At 43.6% G+C, this 21,446-nt stretch overlaps 1 protein-coding gene across 9 annotated transcripts in view; it reads left to right on the top strand.

The window, feature by feature from the left end:
* PIK3R4 (phosphoinositide-3-kinase regulatory subunit 4) overlaps positions 1 to 21,446 on the top strand; it is a 238,925-nt gene that overhangs the window by 28,875 nt on the left and 188,604 nt on the right. For all 9 annotated transcript variants that reach the window (XR_011556735.1, XR_011556734.1, XR_011556736.1 and 6 more), the window contains 2 exons: positions 13,960 to 14,181; positions 15,643 to 15,816. Coding sequence is in view for 5 of the 9 variants with exons in the window: in XM_070726344.1 (XP_070582445.1) it covers positions 13,960 to 14,181; positions 15,643 to 15,816 (396 nt within the window). In the remaining 4 variants the exon portion in view is untranslated. The remainder of the gene's footprint in view (positions 1 to 13,959; positions 14,182 to 15,642; positions 15,817 to 21,446) is intronic.

Raw genomic sequence — 21,446 nt, 5'->3', positions numbered from 1 at the left:
TCTCCCTCTCTCCCCTTCTCTCTTTCTTTCTCTTTCTCTCCCTCCCCCTCTCTTTCTCTTCCTCTTTTTATCTCTCTTTCTCTCTTTTTTCTCTTTTATCTCCCTTTCTCTCTTTCTCTCTCTCTTTCTCTCCCCCTCTCTTTGTCTCTTTCTATCTCTTTCTCTCCCTCTCTCTCTCTCTCTTTTTTCTTTCTCTTTCTCTCTCTCTCTTTCTCCCCCCTCTCTTTGAAGTGGGGAGGGCCGGGTTGGCACCAAGGGAGCTCGAGACGGGGTGCAAAAGCAAACTACTCTGCCGGCCCGGGCCCACATTGGAAGGAAGGAAGGAATTGTAAAAGGGGCGATCAAGAGAGGAATGGGTGAATGAATGGACGGAGGGTGGGAAGGAAGGAAGGAGGGAGGGAAGGGACAGGAACAGAGGAAGGGTGCAAAGTAAGCAAGGAAAGGTGTGAAAGGGGAGAGTAACAGAGGAAGGAGTGAAAGAAGGGAGTGAGGGAGGAAAGAAGGGAGAAAGGAGAAGGAAAGCAAGAAATGGAGGGAGGGAAGGAAAGAAAGAAAGAAAGAAAGAAAGAAAGAAAGAAAGGGGGAAGGGACAGGAACAGAGGAAGGAAGGAAGGAAACTTATGAAAGGGGAGAGTAAGAGAGGAAGGACTGAAGGAAGAGAGGGAGGGAAGAAGGTAGGAAGGAGAAAGAAAAGAAGAAATAGAGGAAGGGAAGGTAAAAGAGAGAAAGAAAAAGAGCAAGAAAAAGAAAGAAAAAGAAAGAATGAAAGAGAAATAAAAAGAGGGGGAATGAAAGAAATGGAAGGAGGGAAGGAAGGAGAGAAAGAAAGAGGGAGAAAGAAAGCAAGAGAAAGAAAAAAGAATGAAAGAGCAAGAGAGAAAGAGAGAAAGAAAGAAAAAGCAACGCAAGAAATTGTGATTTTTACAATTCCCTCCCCCCGCTCCCCACAAACCAACTACCCCTCTACCGCAAGGCGCCGGGTTCCCCTTTCTCCCTCGCCCGCATCCTTGCCGCGGTGACTCACCAGGAGAAGTCTGGAGACCCACGCGGCTCCTCTGGGGGCTTTGTGGAAGGCGGCGGCGGAAGCCCCCATGGCCGGCGCTGGGTGTGAGGGAGGATGCTTTCTGCGCGGGCGGAGGCCCACCCTCGCCGGAAGAGCTGGGCAAGGGACGCCTCGGGGAAGGAGGGCAGGGCGGGAAGGGAAGGAGGGGGCTGGCGGGGGTTTAGGGAAGGGGAGCCGAGGCCAGCCTTGCAGGAGTCGAAAGCCACCGGGAGAAGACTGGGCTCAGCAGGAGAAGCGCCGCCCCCCCCCATTATTCAGGCTCTCTTCGGGGTTGGGGAGTTTTTGGGGGGTGCCGGGGCCTGGGGCCCCCCAATTTTCCAATTTTCCCCGGGCCCGGGACAGCAGTCCCAGTAATACCCGTCTATCGGCGGCCCTGTTAAAACATGTAACATTAGCAGATGGAAAAACTTAAAATGTAAAATTAGTTGGGTCTGCGTTTATTCTCTGTTTGAATACTAATGTAAACAATGTGCATTCCAAAGTTAAAATTTTGTTTATTGAGTGTGGGGAGATTAACGGATGATGGTTACATGGTTAATTTTGATAAAAAGAAATGTAAAATTATAAAATTATAAAAGTATGTGCTGAAGGAATTTTAAAGGATAGATTGTACATCATGAATGACAAGGATACTATTAGCAATGTAACGTGTAAAAAATGAGCCTATGCATAATATGTGTATTCACTATTTGCATAGAATTCTGGGACATGTTAATTTTGGGACATTGAGGAAAATGTCTGAAATATGTGCATTGGATTTAATTGTTAATTTAATTTAAATGTAATTGTTATTTGGAATGTGCAGTTTGCCAGAAAGTTAAAGTTAAAAGCTATCCAGTTCCAAAGTTTACTAACAGAGTAACACATATACATAGAAACATAGAAGACTGACGGCAGAAAAAGACCTCATGGTCCATCTAGTCTGCCCTTATACTATTTTCTGTATTTTATCTTAGGATGGATCTATGTTTATCCCAGGCATGTTTAAATTCAGTTACTGTGGATTTACCAACCACGTCTGCTGGAAGTTTGTTCCAAGGATCTACTACTCTTTCAGTGAAATAATATTTTCTCACATTGCTTTTGATCTTTACCCAACTAACTTCAGATTGTGTCCCCTTGTTCTTGTGTTCACTTTCCTATTAAAAACACTTCCCTCCTGAACCTTATTTAACCCTTTAACATATTTAAATGTTTCGATCATGTCCCCCCTTTTCCTTCTGTCCTCCAGACTATACAGATTGAGTTCATTAAGTCTTTCCTGATACGTTTTATGCTTAAGACCTTCCACCATTCTTGTAGCCCATCTTTGGACCCGTTCAATTTTGTCAATGTCTTTTTGTAGGTGAGGTCTCCAGAATTGAACACAGTATTCCAAATGTGGTCTCACCAGCGCTCTGTATAAGGGGATCACAATCTCCCTCTTCCTGCTTGTTATACCTCTAGCTATGCAGCCAAGTATCCTATTTGCTTTTGCCTGACCACACTGCTCACCCATTTTGAGACTGTCAGAAATCACTACGCCTAAATCCTTCTCTTGTGAAGTTTTTGCTAACACAGAACTGCCAATGCAATACTCAGATTGAGGATTCCTTTTCCCCAAGTGCATTATTTTACATTTGGAAACATTAAACTGCAGTTTCCATTGCTTTGACCATTTATCTAGTAAAGCTAAATCATTTACCATATTACAGACCCCTCCAGGAATATCAACCCTATTGCACACTTTAGATTCATTGGCAAATAGGCAAACCTGCCCTACCAAACCTTCCCCTATGTCACTCACAAACATATTAAAAAGAATAGGACCCAGAACAGACCCTTGTGGCACACCGCTTGTAACCTGTCTCTGCTCAGAATACTCGCCATAAACAATAACTCTCTGATGTCTATGCTTCAGACAACTTGAAATCCACTGAACTATCCAGGGATTAAGTCCAATCTTCACTAATTTATCTATCAGCTCTTTATGTGGAACTGTATCAAAGGCTTTGCTGAAGTCCAGATAGGCAATATCCACGGCACCACCTTGATCCAACACCTTTGTGACATAGTGAAAGAAATCAATGAGATTAGTCTGACATGATTTGCCTTCAGTAAAGCCATGCTGATTTGGGTCCAATAAGTTATTGTTTTTTAGGTGCTGATTTATCCTCTTTTTGAGTAGAGTCTCCATCATTTTAACTATAACTGATGTCAAGCTAACTGGCCTGTAGTTACCAGCTTCTTCTCTACTGCCCTTCTTGTGGATAGGCACAACACTGGCCATTCTCCAATCCTCAGGAACATCTCCTTTTAACAGGGATTGGTTAAACAAATCAGTCAGGGGGGTAGCAATGACAGATCTGAGTTCTTTAAGAACTCTGGGGTGGATGCCATCTGGACCCATTGCCTTATTTATCTTTAACCGTTCAAGTTCTTCTAAGACATCGGCTTCTAAGATCACTGGAGCTGAATCCATACAGCTGGAAGCAATGCTATATCCCTCTATAGTATTATTTTGTAAGGTGTCTTTTGAGAAAACTGAACAGAAGTAGCTATTGAAATGGTCAGCGATCTCCTTATTCCTATCAATGCATGTATTATTCCTGGTACTAAGCTTCCTGATGCTGCAGTTTTTCTTCTTCCTATCACTAGGAAGAGAGGGGCGGCATATAAATCCAATAAATCTAATATCTGAAGAAGGTTTTATCCCCCTTCTTTACAGATTTGGCAATTTCTTCCTCTTTTGAGGCTTTAGCAGCATATATTATCTGTTTCGCCTCCTCCTGTCTCATTTTATACACCTCTCTATCAGCTATATTTCCAGACTCTTTATACCTCCTATATGCAGCCTTTTTTTCATTGACTATAGCCCTTAATTGCTAAACCATAGCGGTTTCTTCTACCTTTTACCTTTAGTTATTTGCCTTAGATACAGTCCAGCTTTTAAGATGGCCTTTTTAAATACAGTCCACTGGGTGCTCGCTCCTGCCATTTTATCCCTCTCCTTTAATTCATTATTTAAATATTCCCCCATTGCATTAAAATTTGTTTTTCTGAAATCCAATACTTTGGTTGCAGTATAGGATTGCTCACAATCAGTTTTTACATCAAACCACAAACATAGATGGTCACTGCAACCTAAATTTTCTCCCACCTTGACCTCTGAAATCCAATTTCCATTCGTAAAAACTAAATCTAGAATATTCTCCCCTCTAGTTTGTGTCTTAACCAGCTGTGCCAGAGCTGCTCCTGTAAAGGCCTCTACTATATTCTTACTTTTGCATGTAAGGGCACTGGGGATATTCCAGTCAACATCAGGCATGTTGAAATCACCCATAACCACAATATCTCCCTTTACTGCCATTTGGGTAATTTCATCCACCATCTTGTTGTCATATTCCTCAGATTGCCCTGGAGGCCTATAGATCACCCCAATTCTAATGACAGAACCATCTTTATTTTGCATGCAAATCCAGAGAGTCTCCAGATCTTTACATGTATTTTGAATTAGTGTTGTTTTTAGACTTTCTTTAACATAAATGGCTACTCCACCTCCCCTTCTCTCTATTCTATCCTTCCTATACAGTGTATATACTGGTATGGATATTTCCCATTCATTAGAATCCTTAAACCATATCTCAGTTATGGCAACTAGATCCAAATTATCTCTAGACATTATGGCCATTAACTCACAGAGCTTGTTGCTCAAGCTTCGAGCATTCGTGCACATTACCCGAAGAACATTATTTTCATTATTAGTTTGCCCCTTATCATCAACAACTACATCTATTCTATTTACAGCTCCCTTTTCATAAGCATCCAGAAACTGATTTATCCTCATTGGTCGGGGACAGAAATCATCCACATCAGTTACATCTCTGTCCCCTTTACCTAGTTTAAATGCCTGTCCCAAAAAAATTCTGAATTCCTCACCGAGCACCTGGGTACCTCTGTATGATGGATGCAAACCATCCCTCTTAAACAACTCCCTATTAGACCACCTACTGACATCATGACTTACATAGCCAAAACCTTCAGCTTTACACCACTGCCTTAACCACACATTAAACTCTCTGATACAAGTTGTTTTATCCTCCTGGCCACAAACTGGTAACACCTCTGAGAAAGTCACTGAATCAGTTATTTTACCCAGCTCCACACTTAGACATTGAAAATCTCTTTTTACTACATTAACATTTCTCTGGCACAAATCATTTGTGCCAAGATGCACCACCACATTAACATTTTTACCTTTACTCACAGCCTTGACAATGTTTGTAATCCGCCTCCTGTCCCTGCTGGCAGTGGCCCCTGGGAGACACCTCATCAGCTTCACCACATCCTTACTCAGTCCCAAATCAACACCTCTAACAGTTGAGTCACCCATAATAAAATGTGTCCTCCTTTTATTTCTACTAACTGCACTTGATGGATTGGTGACACTATGCACCTCATTTACAACAACTTCTCCTTTGAATATCCCCTCATTCTCCGCCTGAGGAGCCTTGCTAATACCTACAACATCCTTACTATTTAAATCTGCAAGAACATTATAGGAATTTGATACAGAGAGACCAAAATTGCTATGTTTTTGCTCGACTGCACGTAATCTTCCAGAACCGACAGTTGTCCACACAGCCCTCCTCCTCGGGGGGCGCTGTGGAAGTGGAGGCTGCACACATGGCTGCATTACAGCACGTGGCTGGGACAATCTTTCCACTTCTGCCTGCAAGCTACAAACTAAGGACTGCAATCTAGAGATCTCGCTATATAAACTAGATGTCCTTATGCAAAGAGGGCAGCACCCCAAGTTCCACAAGGTACTACGGAACACAACAGCCAAACAAGTGTTACACTGCACTAAGCCAGTCATCTTAACAATGTATTGAAATACAAGTACTTAGCAAGAAAATCAAAAACCCCTATTGCTACCAAACTTTGCTGATTTTGGTTTATAGTTATACCACTACCTTTCTGTCCTGTATCTCTGTGATCTGAAATTGCAATTTAAAATGGCTTTACCCTCATTTTTATACTTCCCAGTCTAGCCCCACTCCAGCCTAATCTGAGTGGTCTGTGCTTGAACACAAACTGCCAATAAAATTGTCCCTTACAGCTTGAACACAAACTGCCAATAAAATTGTCCCTTATAGCCAGTAATATCTCCCCCACCTCCTTGAATTCAAAAAATACAAAATGTATTTTGTATCTCTGTGATCTGAAATACTTTTAGAATTAGTACATGGTGATCTGTCAAGACCATTCAAACAAAAGCCGAGGGGGTGCGAAATATTTATTTGTGTTGGTATATGATTACACAGGATATACATATTGTATTTTGTTGAAATGTAAGAGTGAAACATTCCAGAAATTCAAAGAATGGATGACGATGGTTGAATGTCAATTTCATTGTAAAGTAAGAAAGTTACATACAAACTGACAGAAGTAATGAGTTTACATCATATAATTTTAAGCGATGGTTGAAAAGTAGAGGTATTGTTCAGAAGTTAATGAATCTTCATTCTCCTGCACAGAGTGGAGTAGTAGAGAGACGAATAGGAATATTAAATACAATCTGTGATGCAATGCTAGTTGATGCTAACGTAGACTTCAGTTTTTGGGGAGGAGCGATTATGACCGCTATGTATTTGTTAAATAGGACATGGAGTTCTACTGTTAAGCAAACTCCATATTATATGTTGTTTAGAAAAGCTCCTCGTTTTGATCATTCAAGGATATTTAGTACGTTTGCTTATGTTTTGATTCCAGAAGCAAGGAAATTAAAAGGACAACAAAAATGGAAACGTCTTAGATTTGTGGGATACAATAAAAATTCTAAAGGGTATAGATTTTCATGTGCATTTGGTAAGGTAATGGTATCCAGAAGTGCAAATTTTGAAAGACATGTTGGCTAGGAAAGTATACATAGTAATGCCGAAGTATTCTTTGATCAGGATAGTGTAAAGAAAGATTTAAAAAGTGTGAAACCTAAATGTTCTAGACCTTTGTAGGATAGCATAAAGGTAGAAACAGAAAGTATTGCAGAGACCGAAAGTGGTGCAGAATCTGAACAGATACCGGATAGAGAGAGTGTAATGCCATGACGTTCAGAAAGAAGTACTAAAGGTATACCGCCAGAAAGGTATGGATTTACTCAGGGTGTGTATGCATGTAACATCTTATGTGAGCTTCAAAGTTATGAGGAGATACTGTAGACCTTTTGAGGTTAGACAGTAGAAACCTGCGATGGATGTTGAGTTTTAAGTATTAAAGAAACAGAGATAATTTAATGTTGTGAGTTTACCTGCAGAACACAAAGCAGTGGGATCGTGATTGGTATATAGGTATGGTGGCAGCAGGACAAAGGGAGAGAGCTGCCGCCTCCAAAAACAATAGCTTAACATCACACAATTATTGAAAACTGGACTTGGACACTCTACCTGCAAGACCAGTCAGAGCTGTCTTCCCTGAATAGTCAAGAGCCCAGAGCTCATTGGCGGGTGGTTCCATGGCTTTTGTCCTATCCTTACAGCATCTCTGACAATAGAGGACAGGGCACAGAAATGGTGGCTGTTCCCGGAAACTGTTACTGCTAGTGGAGACACAAAGATGGAGAGAGAGGGTGCTTGACGCCAACGGAACCAGAAGTCAGTTGACTAGTGAGAGGAGTCCACAGTGAAGGATTGAAAGTAGTTTCAAGCACTGGAGTGGGCAAACAACGCCGAAGGCCCTGGGCTGTGAGAGGACCTGGCACAGAGGCAGCTAAGAACAGCGCTCGAAAAGGACTGAAGCGAAAGGGACAGTGTTTTCCTTGAATAACGCCAAAGGCCCCTGGTTGCGAGGAGACTCGGCGTCAAAGCAGTTAAAACAACACTTGGAGAGACTGGAGCGTTTGAATTCGAGAACAGGCAAACCTGAGAGTGATGGCTGGCACAGAGAGGAAAGAACGAGATCCTCGAAATGACGAGTAATTGGAGCAACCCGAACAAAAGTCCCCTGAGTAGAACCATCAGTGTTGGCTGATGAAAGAAGCCGTGATTAGGGGTGAGGCGAAGGGATGTGTGGAACACTTTGGGCTGGACCTTTCAAAAAAGTCATTATCAAACTGATTGGTGGGAGCAGCCAGTGCTGGGAATAGTTTCTGGACATACCTGCCTCCCCCCACACCTTTGCACAGAGAATGCTGTGCAATTCTATTTGCACAGCATTACTATCGCTGTATGATAAATCAGGGATCCTATCTGCACTGATACTCAGACTCTGGGACTTAAGAACTGCTATATGCTTTAGAAGTAATACTGAGAGGGAAATTAGATCAGAACATTCTCATCTACTGGAATTTAAGAACTGGTTCTGATTAAAGGAGCAAAGGGACTGTTTAAATCAAGACCTGGCAGAGGGGATTTTCCTTGGGCAACATTTTTAACAATACAGTTGTACCTCCACTTTAATAATAATAATAATAATAATAATAATAATAATAATTATTATTATTATTATTATTATTATTATTATTATTATTATTTATTAGATTTGTATGCCGACTCTCTACAAGGACTCGGAGTGGCTCACAACAAGTAAAACATCATATACAAATCCAATGTTAAAACAATTTTAAAAACCCCTATTAAAAAGCAATCAAATACACCATACATAAAGTCAAGACAGCTAAGGATATATCAATTCCTCTATGCCTGGCGACATAGATGAGTTTTCAAAAGTTTGTGAAAGGCAAGGAGGGTAGGGGCAGTTCTAATCTGTGGGGGGGAGCTGATTCCAGAGAGACGGGGCCGCCACAGAGAAGGCTCTTCCCCTGGGTCCCGCCAGATGGCATTATTTTGTCGACGGGACCTGGAGAAGCCAACTCTATGGGACCTAATCGGTCACTGGGATTCGTGCGGCAGCAGGCGGTCCTGGAAATATTCTGGTCCAATGCCATGTAGGGTTTTATAGGTCATAACCAAAACTTAGAATTGTGACCGGAAACTGATCAGCAGCCAGTGCAGGCTGCGGAGTGATGACGAAACATAAGAACATCTCTACGTAAGAACATTTCTAGATAAGAACCGGATATTAAAGATTTTTTTGCCTCTTCTTAAGAAATATTTTCTACTTAGGAACCCGAGCCCGGAAAAATTTCCCAGGAAATTTGAGAGAAGCACAAAGGCCTGGCCAATTTCATACCATTCCCCCTTTAATCCTGGCCATCTTGGGCTTTTCTGGGCTGCCAAAGGAGCCTTTCAGTGGCGCTTAATGAGGCCTTGGCAGTCCAAAGCGAACGGAATGTTTTTCTTTCTCTGGGCGCTTGGAGAGTGAATAAATCTCTGCCAGCGCCCAGAGAAAAGAAACTCCCCCTTTGATCTGGGCAGCCCAGAGCGAACGAAATGTTTTCTTTCTCTGGATGCTTGGAGAGGGAATAAACCACTTCACTGTGGTGACTCTCTCTCGCTGCCTCCCACACACTCTGTGAGGTTGCGTCCCGGAGGGGTCTGGGCGCGGAAAGGCAAAAGGGGATGCTTCACCCCAACCGGATCAACTCGGTTTCAGCCAAACTGAGGAATCACCACACTGAAGGAAAGGCACCAGCTGCAAAGTGAGCGAGCGAGAGGAGAGGGGAGCTCTTCAGCAGGGGAAGGAAGAGGAAATAGGTAGCAGCAGCAGCAGCCACCTTTCAGTCAAAGGAGCAGGAGGTTCCCCCCTCTCGCCTGCCTGGGTTTCTCTCTCTGGCGTAGTGTATGGGAGGCAGCCTCACACCGGGTGTATGGGAGATGCGTGCTCCTCCTTCCTGCCTCAGAGTCCCTCTTTTTTTTTAAGCCTTAAAGTTTTGGATTTCTTAAAATTCCCCTTACCTCACTATCTTCTTTTGGCAGTGACTGTCCTCCTCCTCTTTTTCCTTCTCCTCCTCCCAACGAAATTCCGAGCTTTTATTTGTTTCCTAATGAGTTTGTACGCATTATTTGCTTTTACATTGATTCCTATGGGAAAAATTCCTTCTACAAACTTTTCTACTTAAGTACCACTGTATTGCCTTTGTTTTTTCACAAAAAGGGAGATCTTGTCTGACTGGCTATGAAGGCCTTTTTGAGTTCCTATGCCCTGTTTTTTAAAAATTGTGATTTGTAATGTATTATACAGTATATTTCTATTTAATGTTTTTATTGCTGCTATTTTAGATAATTTATTGAGGGATAAACTTTTAAGGATGGATGGTTGTGCATGAATGGATAGAGAACATGAGTGGAATGGAAAGATGATGCAGAGGAAGGGAGGGGGGTATCTCTGGGCTGATTGAGGGCTGGAATATCCCGGTCTTGCTGGGGAGGGGCAGGTATGGTGGCAGACATGAGGCAGGCCGCTCCCCGGGAACAAGAGATTGTTGCTTGAAAGTGATTCTTTTTTCCGGCCCCATGAGCTTAGCCCGGGGTGCTAGTGACAAGCAAAATCCAGACCTTGGGCGCAGGCTGCTGCTGCCCAATGCCAGGTCAGCTGTAAATAAAGCACCTTCATCCAGGATTTATTCCTGGACAAGGAGGCCGACCTGGAATGTGTGACTGACACCTGTCTGGGTCCAGAAGGGGGGGGGGGTTCCCCTCTCTGAAATGTGCCCAGCTGGGTTTCAGGTATGGCACCAGCTGCGACCCCAGGGAAGGGGGGGGGTAGGAGTGGCTATTATAGCCAAAAAGACCATCAGCCCATGCATGCTTTCTGCTTCTGAGATAGCGGGTTGTGAATCTCTCCTAGTGGAGTTGGACCTAGGGGTTCAGGTGGGCTTGTTCTTCATATACCTGCCTCCCAGCTGCATATCAACAGCCCTGCCTGTGCTACTCGAGGAGGTAGCTGGGCTGGTGGTGGAATTCCCCAGACTTATTGTCTTGGGGGACTTTAACCTGCTGTTGCTCAGTGAATCCTCTGATATGGCCATCATGGCAACCATGCAACTGACCCAAGTATTTCAGGGCCCAACTCATGAGGGTGGCACACACTCGACATGGTATTTCTCTCAGAGCAGTTGAGCAATGATCTGAAAGTAAGGGGCTTAGAGATTCTGCCTTTGTCATGGTCAGATCATTTTAATGTTTTTCGAGGATAAAATCGCTCCGATCCAAACAGACCCTGACTGCAATTGAAATGCAGTGTTGGCTGACAATGAGTCAGTTGAGATGACAGGGGCTCGCCTTAGTCCTGTTGTGTGGGAGAAGTTTGATCTGGTAACATCTGATGAAGTAGACAAAGCATGGGGAGCTGTGAGCTCCACTATCTGTTTGTTGGTTTCAGCCAGCATGGGCGTGACATGGAGCTGGGTCCTGGAGATTGTCAACGCTTCCTTGAGGGAACAGTCAGGATTTAGGCCCAGCTACAGCTCGGAAACTGCTTTGGCCGTGCTGATGGATGATCTCTGGCGGGCCCGGGATAGGGGTTTATCTTCTATCCTGGTGTTCTTTGACCTCTCAGCAGCTTTTGATACCATCGATCATGGTATCCTTCTGTACCGGCTAGAGGGCTTGGGAGTGGGAGGCACCATTCTATGGTGGTTCTCCTCCTACCTCTCTGGTCAGTTGCAGTTGGTATTAGCAGGGGGTCAGAGGTTGACTCTGAGGTCCCTCTGTGGGGCTTCTCAGGGCTTGGTCCTCTCCCCCCTGCTGCTTAATATCTAAATGAAATCACTGGGTGAGATCATCCGAGGGCAGAGTGACTTACCATCAGTATGCTGATGCAACTCAGCTATACATTTTCACCCCATGTCCTCTCAGTGAAGCAGTGGAAGTAATGTGCCGGTGCCTGGAGGCTGTTAGGGTCTGGATGGGTGCTAACAGACTCAAACTCAACCCCAACAAGATGGAGTGGATGTGCGTTCTGCCTCCCAAGGACATTTCCATCTGTCCATCCATTACCCTGGGGGGGGGGGAGGATTTTTGACCCCCTCTGAGGGTCCGCAACTTTGGCGTCCTCTTTGATCCACAATTGACCCTGGAACATCATTTGTCGGCTGTGGCAGGGGGGGGGCGTTTGCCCAGGTTCGCCCTGTGCACCAGTTGTGGCCCTATCGGTACAGGGAGTCTCTACTCACAGTCACTCATGGCCTTATCACCTCGAGGTTCGACTACTGTAATGCTCTCTCCATGGGGCCACCTTTGAAAAGTGTTCAGAAACTACAAATTGTGCAGAATGCGGCTGCAGAAGGTTTTTTCCTGATTGTTAAATGTAACTTTTAATTCAAATTAACTTTATCTTGATGTATACTATCTTTTTATATGTTGTAACCACCCCGAGTCTTCGGAGAGGGGTGGCATATAAATCTAATAAATAATAATAATAATAATAATAACAACAACAACAATAATAAGGCAATTCCCGATGTCAGTGTTAAGTATAAAACCAGGTTAGTAGAGCAGCAATTCATTCAAAGCAGTATGTATAATTATGATAAAACATACTCCTCTTCCGCTAAGCCAGAATCAATGAGAATAATGTTGACATTGTAGATTAAGAATGGATTTAAGGTTAAGCACTTTGATTTTGAATATGCGTATCTTAATGCATCATTAAAGGAAGAAGTGTCTCTCAAACCAGCACCGAGTTATGAACTCAGTGATAAGGTGTATCATTTGAGGAAGGCATTGTATGGTTTGAAACAATTGGCTCGCAATTGGAATGATTGTTTAAATGCCAGATTGGTAGGAATGGGCTTAATCTGTACCATAACTGATGCTTATGTGTATAATAAAGGTCAAGGAGACAGTCATATCATAATAATTGCTTATGTGGATGACATTTGCATTTGTGCAAAGAGTGACTGTATAATTTAAAAAGTATTTAAGGAGTTGAATAAGTCACTTATTGTTAAGGACTTGGGATATTTTAAATAGTATCTAGGGCCTAGATTCTAGGCATAGATGTGCAGAACATAGATGGAAAGTATTTCATGTTGAATCAAGGTAGGAAGGTTCAGAACATTATAGAGAACCTTAACATGGTTAATGCAAAGGTAGTAAAGACTCCAATGGTTGTGGATTTCAACAAGCAAGAATGTAATGAAATGTTTAGTCAACTGAGTTTGTTCAGATCAGAGGTTGGAAGAGTGTTACAAATAGCCAATTTTACAACACTCGATATATCATTTGCTGTCGGCGTATTAAGTAGGAAGGTATGGAAACCAACTGTAAAAGATTGAGAAGGATTGAAAAGAGTAATAAGATACTGTACTTAAAGGGGACTGCAACATATGGATTAAACACTGAACTGAAGCAAAATAGTACTTTGCAATGTATAGTGGATAGTTCATTTGCTAATTTAACTGATCGTAAATCATGTATAGGTTTCATATTGTATGAGAATGTTTTGATAACGTGGAAGTTGAGAAAACAGACATCAAGCAGCTTGTTGACTGAAGCTGAAGATCCTTTGCACTGAGGAGTAAAACTATTTTCTACAAACATGTCGTCATTTATCTGGTTCCTTAATTGCCACATTATATTCTGGTATCTTATCTAGTCCTCCTGCGCAACTCTGCATATATCCGAATAGTGTTTTCAATGTCTTAATAGCCAATATTCTAAAGTATTTCTATAGCACAAGTTCAAAACGTGCGAAAGAATGCCACATCAATTCATATCCAATTTCCCCCTTAGTTTTGAAGTTCTGTTCTCTCTTTGATTTATCATATGGTACAGTTTAAAGAAAGGTGGTTTGTAGACTTGATTCTACTACACATTTTCTCTTACAACCTGATATGTTGCAATTGTTACTCATTGTGTCATGTCATAATTTGCTAAAATGCATAATCCATTTCATTTTCATAAATGTCAACAATCCAGCAAATAAAGGAAGAGATTACTGAACAAAAATAATACATTGCATTGGATGATAATGAGCATATATTCTTCTGATTTGTTTCTATGTTATTCTTGTAGAGCTTCAGGCCTTGCATGAAATGGTTCAGCAAAAAGTAGTCACTTTATTAAGTGATCCAGAAAATATTGTTAAACAGACTTTAATGGAGAATGGGATAACTCGTCTTTGTGTTTTTTTTGGACGACAAAAAGCCAATGATGTACTTCTCTCCCATATGATCACTTTTCTTAATGATAAGAATGACTGGCATTTACGGGGAGCATTTTTTGACAGCATTGTGGGTAAGTACTTATGAAAAAAAAATAGTTTCATTATATTATAGGAGGAATGGTTTTATTAACTCATTAATTAAACAGTTTTATATGGAAACAAGTGCCTTTAATGTGAACAGTTACAGACTTAAGTCAGGCAAATCAACTTTTAATGTACCAATAGTCAGTAAGTTCTCCCACAAGATGACCAGTCAGATGCACCCTAAATATTGTACAGGTAGTACTCAGTTTACAATGGTGTTGGAAGTGGGATTGCTCTAGTAAGCAATGCAGTCATAAAGCAGAACAAAGCACATCGCTTAGCAATGACTGTAAAAATATCACAATCTCATGAGTCATTAAATCATTAAGCAGCAAGAGGTGAGCAAAGAGGGATGCAGGCAGACACTAGGTAAACGCAGACAGACTGATGATGGCAACAGGTGGGGTGGGGAGATTGCTTGCCGACATGACAATATGTTACAGAGTTCAGATGGGGGTACTGCAAGATGTTGGTACTCTGTACCAAGGGAGAAAAATCACAGGGGCAACTTATAAGGGTCAACCTTTCTTGCTGATTTTCCCGTTGACTTTTCTTGTGGGAATCTAGCTGGGGAAATCTCAAATGGTGATCGTATGATTGTGGCTTACTGTAATGTCATAATCATAAGACAAGCTCTTGGAACACAATCGCACAACACCAGGGATGCTTTAATGGCTACAATTTCATAGTTGTAAATCATTTAGTGCCATTGTAATATTTTTTAGTTTATTTCCAAAGTTAAAATAGAGACTTCAAAAAAGAAAATAAAAATAATGCTAATAACTAATGATAAAAACAAAAATATTTGCATAAAAGAAATTAAACATAAATTGTCCCCACAGTTGAATATTGATGAATATATTTCAATAATAATAGTTTCCTCCCTTTGCAAAATAGGTTTACAATTTGTAAACTTGGATAGCGCTGTTTATCCAATTAATTTGACCTATCATCTTATTTACTGCAAAAAGAGTTAGTAGTCATTGTAATTTTGAACAGGCATCGAATTTAATCAATTTAAGTTGAGGACTATCAGGAATTATGTTGTTTGCCTTCAACATATGATAATCAAATATATATTATGGTTGCATATTTAGCACTAATGATTAATCCTTCATCTTATCCTAAAAGTTAATGCCACAGTTAGGGAAGCCATTGTCCTACAGATGTTACTAAATTACATTTATTGTCCCAGCCAATTAATTTACATGTGAATAGTCACAGGCTTTCCATTTCTGATGTTTTTCACTAAGCAATGTGCCAACGAATTCTGAAAAAGAAGATGGAAAATCTATAGAAAATAGCTGCTGGTCTTAAAATGAAATTCAGTTTCATTCTTTTTCAAAGTCAAGCAAGTTGTTTTACAGTGTGTGTTGAACTTAGTTTGTAAACCTATTTAGTTTTTTAGGAATTATAATTTGTTTTTTTTTAATCTACCTGGATTTCAGGTGTGGCTGCTTATGTTGGCTGGCAAAGCTCTTCCATTCTAAAGCCTTTGCTTCAGCAAGGACTGAGTGATGTTGAAGAATTTGTAATATATAAAGCTCTCAATGCCCTTACCTGTATGTGCCAATTAGGGCTTCTTCAGAAACCTCAAATATATGAGTTTGTGTGTGATATTGGTAAGTCAGCTTTCTTTTCTCCCTCCTGTTTCAAAAATCTTTGTATAGCATGTAATTTAATCATTGGTATATAGTCATTCTCCAATGTGGGAGGAGCCAGCAATCAGGATGGAGAGTCCTCACCTGTCAGCCAATGGCAGCATTCCTTCCACTTACCCACCCTAAAGGAGCTGTTTGATCTCAGCAAGCTTCCCAACAGGAACCAGAAATCAAACTAGGTGAATTGTCAGACAACTCGCCAGAAGAGAATCAGGATTGGCAAGGGGAGACTCAGCAGGGGGCAGATCAGGCCACAGAAGATCCCTGTTGTTATACCTCTGTCATCCGGCCTGTTTGCCTGAGGCTTGTTCAAATCGCACCTGACTAAAGCCCATGTAGCAGTAGACCTGGACACTCCTGCTTTGCAGGAAGAACAGTCTGCTTCACAAGTCGCTTTGCTTTTTTCTGAATTTCAGTAGACTCAGGATTTCGTTCCGGTTCTGCCTCTGTTTCTCAACACTGTTCACCACTACCAATGGTCTATACCGGCTTTGGGTCCTTCTCCCACTTTGCTGGATAGGTAGTATTTCAACGTGGCTAAGGAACTGACAGACATCTTGGATGCTCCAGAAGTGGATTCACTTATCCTGGCTTTACATTCTCCCATTGATGTGACAGGTGACACCGGTGAGATGCTTAAACCAGAAGTTAATTAGGCTGTAGTATTTCAAATTTCTCCACATCTCTTCCATTTCAATTTTCATATATATTTATTAACCTTTTTTATTAGTAAATGCCCATTAAAAAGGAATTTAAAAAAATAAAAGGAATTTAAAAAAGAAGATAAAAACACCAACACCTTCCAATAAAGTTCATCTGAAATCCTCCATCCCAGTCTAAATCATGAAACAATAATTCTAATTAAGGGAAAAAAAACATTGATTCAAACCTTCCTAATGTCTATATCCTATGAAATAATCACATTTCTTTCCTGAGAACCTCCTGCCCTATTCCTTAACAACAACAAAAAAGAAAATGAAAAAGGAGAGAGGAAAAGAAAAAGAAACCCCTGATGACCCATTGGAATTAATCTAAGTATATTGCTGCATACCCAGGGGAATCATTCATCAAAAAATGAGTCAATCCAGATCAGATGTTGTCTGATTCCTTCTGGTTTGTCAGCCTTTCGTGCTGGGAACCCAAAAAACCGAATGCTGCTGTGTGTGTTTTGTGGCGCTGGGGACAAAATAGCCTTGAGAAACTGTTGGGGGTGATCAGCTGGGGAGCGGAAGATGGCGTCTGCTCCTACCCGATGCCCGATGCCGAGACGGAGAGGAAAGAAACGCGAGGCACCAGGAAGTGAGAGTGACTGGGGCCGTAGCGATGGAATGACAGAAGAGATGGAGGAGTCGAGTGGACGGAGCGGAGACCACCGTCGAGGCTGGGACGTGCCTGCCTGTGCCTGCCTGTTTTGTGAGACCAAGGACGCCGAGGGTGCGGTTGGCTGCCGGCGCCGGAGGTCGTTTGGGAAGAGCGGAGGAGTTGGGAATGTCATCTGGGGGACAAGGAGCGGCAGCTTAATCCCCTGTATGGCACCAGTGAGTGAGAGTCGCTGGTGCCGAGGGGGGATGAAGGGAGCGGCGTTGGAGTTCAAGGGAAGGAGACTGAGGCGAGTTGGGGGCTGTCGTGTGGAGCTGAGGCCATTGGCTGAGATTGGACTAAAAAGAACAGAGTGGATATAGCTGGGGGAGAGTGAACAGTGGAAACTGAATTGTCGAACTTTGAGGGTGTTGGTATCGTTGCTTTGCCGTCTCCTCCCACTCTTCCTCCCCCTGCTCCCATTTCTCATTCTCATTTCCTGTATTCCCTATTGCATTACATTGAAGAACTGCGCCCCTGGTGGATGGCTCTATAACTACAACAGACTTAATGAAGGATTTTACTAAAGACATTACTATCATCCTGTTCTGGATTGGCTGATTGACTGATGAATTTTAATTTACCTATTTATTCAAGAACTGGTTTTATATTAATTGATTCTATTTATATAATTGTCTCAGATTAATTTTATAACTGACTGGTTAACCTTTTTAATTAATTAAGTATTTTTAATTTTTATACATTTTTAAACTAATTTATTGGGGGGTAATTTTAGTGATGGATATTTGGGATCAGATGGAAGGTATATATGAAATGAATCGAATGAATGGTGGGACTAACTTGCAGGATGGGTGGGGTATGGATGAGGTAAATGGTAATTGCAATTTTTATAATATGAACGGGTGGGGTGAGTGGGACGGTATGTATGCGAACAATAGGGTCAGTATGAATGCAGAATTTAGCCTACCTCGCGGTAGAGAGACAGGAGAGATGGGGGTATCTTTCTCTGGGGTGACAGAGGGCCAGAATATCCCGGTCCTGCTGGGGAGAGGTAGATATGGCGGGAGTCACGGGGCTAGCCGTTCTGGAGGAAAAAGAGATCGCTGCTTAATAGCGATCCCTTGTTCCGGTCCCGTGAGCTCAAACCGGAGCCCTGGTGACGAGTGTAATCCGGGCCCTGGGCTCAAGCTGCTGCTACTCAATGCCAGATCGGTCGTGAATAAAGCTCTCCTCATCCGGGATCTGATCCTGGATGAGGAGGCCGATCTGGCATGTGTTACTGAAACCTGGCTGGGCCCAGAGGGAGGGGTGCCTCTCTCGGAAATATGTCCAGCCAGGTTTCAGATATGGCACCAGCCTCGACCCCAGGGAAGGGGGGGAGGAGTGGCTATTGTAGCCAGGGAGAGCCTCCATCTGCGTAGACTCGTTGCTCCTGAGATTGCGGGTTGTGAGTCACTACTTGTGAAGTTGGACTTAGGGGTTCAGGTGGGCTTGTTACTCACGTACCTGCCTCCCAGCTGCGTGTCAACAGCCCTGCCTGTGCTGCTCGAAGAGGTGGCCGGGCTGGCGGTGGAGTTCCCCGGACTCATTGTCCTGGGGGACTTCAATCTGCCGTCGCTCGGCGGTTCCTCAGGATTAGCACAGGAGTTCATGGCCACCATGACAGCCATGGACCTGACTCAAGTAGTTCAGGGTCCGACTCACGAGGGTGGACACACACCCGACATGGTATTCCTCTCGAAGCAATTGAATAGTGGTCTGAGACTAAGGGGCTTAGAAGCATTGCCTTTGTCATGGTCAGACCATTTTCTACTGCGGCTCAACTTCCTGGCTCCAATCCTCCCCTGCAGGGAGGCGGAACTGATTAGGAGGTTCCGCCCCAGACGCCTGATGGACCCTGAGGGTTTTCAGAAGGCGCTTGGGGTTTTACCAGATTCGCTCGTCCACAGCTCGGCAGAGTCTCTTGCTGAGGCCTGGAACAAGGCTGCAGCGGAGGCTCTTGACCGAATTGCGCCACTGCGACCTCTCTGTGGCACCAGACCCCGTAGAGCTCCATGGTTCAACGAGGAGCTCCGGGAGTTGAAACGCCTGAAGAGACGTCTAGAGAAGCGATGGAGGAAGAGTAAGTCCGAATCCGACCGAACACTTGTAAGAGCTTTTATTAAGACTTACAAAGTGGCGCTCAAGGCGGCAAGATGCGCGTACCATGCCGCCTTGATTGCATCAGCGGAATCCCGCCCGGCTGCCCTGTTTAGGGTGACCCGCTCCCTTCTAAATCAGGGGGGAGTTGGGGAACCCTTGCAGGGCAGTGCTGAGGAATTTAACTCGCTTTTCGCTGATAAAGTCGCTCGGATCCGAGCGGAACTTGACTCCAATTGCATAGCAGTATCGGCTGACAATGAGTCAGTCAAGGTGACTGGGGCTAAACGTCTTCGTCCATCTGTCTGGGAGGAGTTTGACTTGGTGACACCTGATGAAGTGGACAAGGCCATTGGAGCTGTGAGTTCTGCCACCTGCTTACTGGATCCGTGTCCCTCTTGGTTGGTTTCGGCCAGTCGAGAGGTGACACAGAGCTGGGTCCAGGAGATTGTCACCGCCTCCTTGGGGAGGGAGTCCTTCCCGGCTCCTTATAAGGAGGCACTTGTGCGCCCCCTCCTCAAGAAGCCTTCCCTGGACCCAGCCGTGCTTAATAACTACCGTCCAGTCTCCAACCTTCCCTTTATGGGGAAGGTTGTTGACAAGGTGGTGGCGCTCCAACTGCAGCGGTCCTTGGAAGAAGCCGATTATCTAGGGCCTCAACAGTCGGGTTTCAGGCCCGGTTATAGCACGGAAACTGCTTTGGTCGCGTTGATGGATGATCTCTGGCGGGCCCGGGACAGGGGCTTGTCCTCTGTCCTGGTGCTTCTTGACCTCTCAGCGGCTTTCGATACCATCGACCATGGTATCCTTCTGCGCCGACTGGAGGGGTTGGGAGTGGGAGGCACTGTTCTCCAATGGTTCTCCTCCTACCTCTCCGGTCGGTCGCAGTCGGTGTTAGTGGGGGGTCAGAGGTCGACCTCTAGGTTTCTCCCTTGTGGGGTACCTCAGGGGTCGGTCCTCTCCCCCTGCTATTTAATATCTACATGAAACCGCTGGGTGAGATCATCCAAGGGCATGGGGTGAGGTATCATCAATATGCGGATGATATCCAGTTGTACATCTCCACCCCATGTCCAGTCAGCGAAGCAGTGGAAGTGATGTGCTGGTGCCTGGAGGCTGTTGGGGACTGGATGGGTGTCAACAAACTCAAACTCAATCCAGACAAGACGGAGTGGCTGTGGGTGTTGCCTCCCAAGGACAGTCGAGGAGGGCGTTTGCCCAGGTTCGCCTGGTGCACCAGTTGCGGCCCTATTTGGACAGGGAGTCATTGCTCACAGTCTCTCATGCCCTTATCACCTCGAGGTTCGATTACTGCAACGCTCTCTACATGGGGCTACCTCTGAAAAGTGTTCGGAAACTTCAGATCGTGCAGAACGCAGCCACGAGAGCCATCGTGGGGCTTCCCAGATTCGCCCACGTTTCTACAACACTCCGTGGCCTGCATTGGCTGCCGATCAGTTTCCGGTCACAATTCAAAGTGTTGGTCATGACCTTTAAAGCCCTACATGGCATTGGACCAGAATACCTCCAGAACCGCCTACTACCGCACGAATCCCAGCGGCCGATAAGGTCCCACAGAGTTGGCCTTCTCTGGGTCCCGTCGACTAAACAATGTCATCTGGCGGGCCCCAAGGGAAGAGCCTTCTCTGTGGCAGCCCCGGCCCTCTGGAATCAACTCCCCCCGGAGATTAGAACTGCTCCCACCCTCCTTGTCTTCCGTAAACTACTTAAGACCCATCTATACCGCCAGGCATGGGGGATTTGAGACACCTTTCCCCCAGGCTTATTATAATTTATGTTTGGTATGTATGTGCTGTTTGGTTTTTTAAATTGATAGGGTTTTTAGGTTTTTTCTTCTTCTTAATATTAGATTTGTGCCTGTACAATATTGTTTTATCGCTTGTTGTGAGCCGCCCCGAGTCTTCGGAGAGGGGCAGCATACAAATCTAATAAATTATTATTATTATTATTATTATTATTATTATTATTATTATTATTATTAATCATCATGCCCTAATCTAAAAGTGTTGGTCCCAATGGATAAAAGAAGTTCCCCTTCCTTAGTCCAAATTAAAGTTATAGCCTTCCATAAATTAAAACACCTTTTGAAATTTATGATCTATATTTTCTAT

This window comes from Erythrolamprus reginae, chromosome Z (genome assembly GCF_031021105.1).
Source record: "Erythrolamprus reginae isolate rEryReg1 chromosome Z, rEryReg1.hap1, whole genome shotgun sequence".
NCBI classification, from domain to species: domain Eukaryota; kingdom Metazoa; phylum Chordata; class Lepidosauria; order Squamata; family Dipsadidae; genus Erythrolamprus; species Erythrolamprus reginae.
Note: the sequence above shows the minus strand (reverse complement) of the source record. Positions and strands in the feature narration are given on the sequence as shown.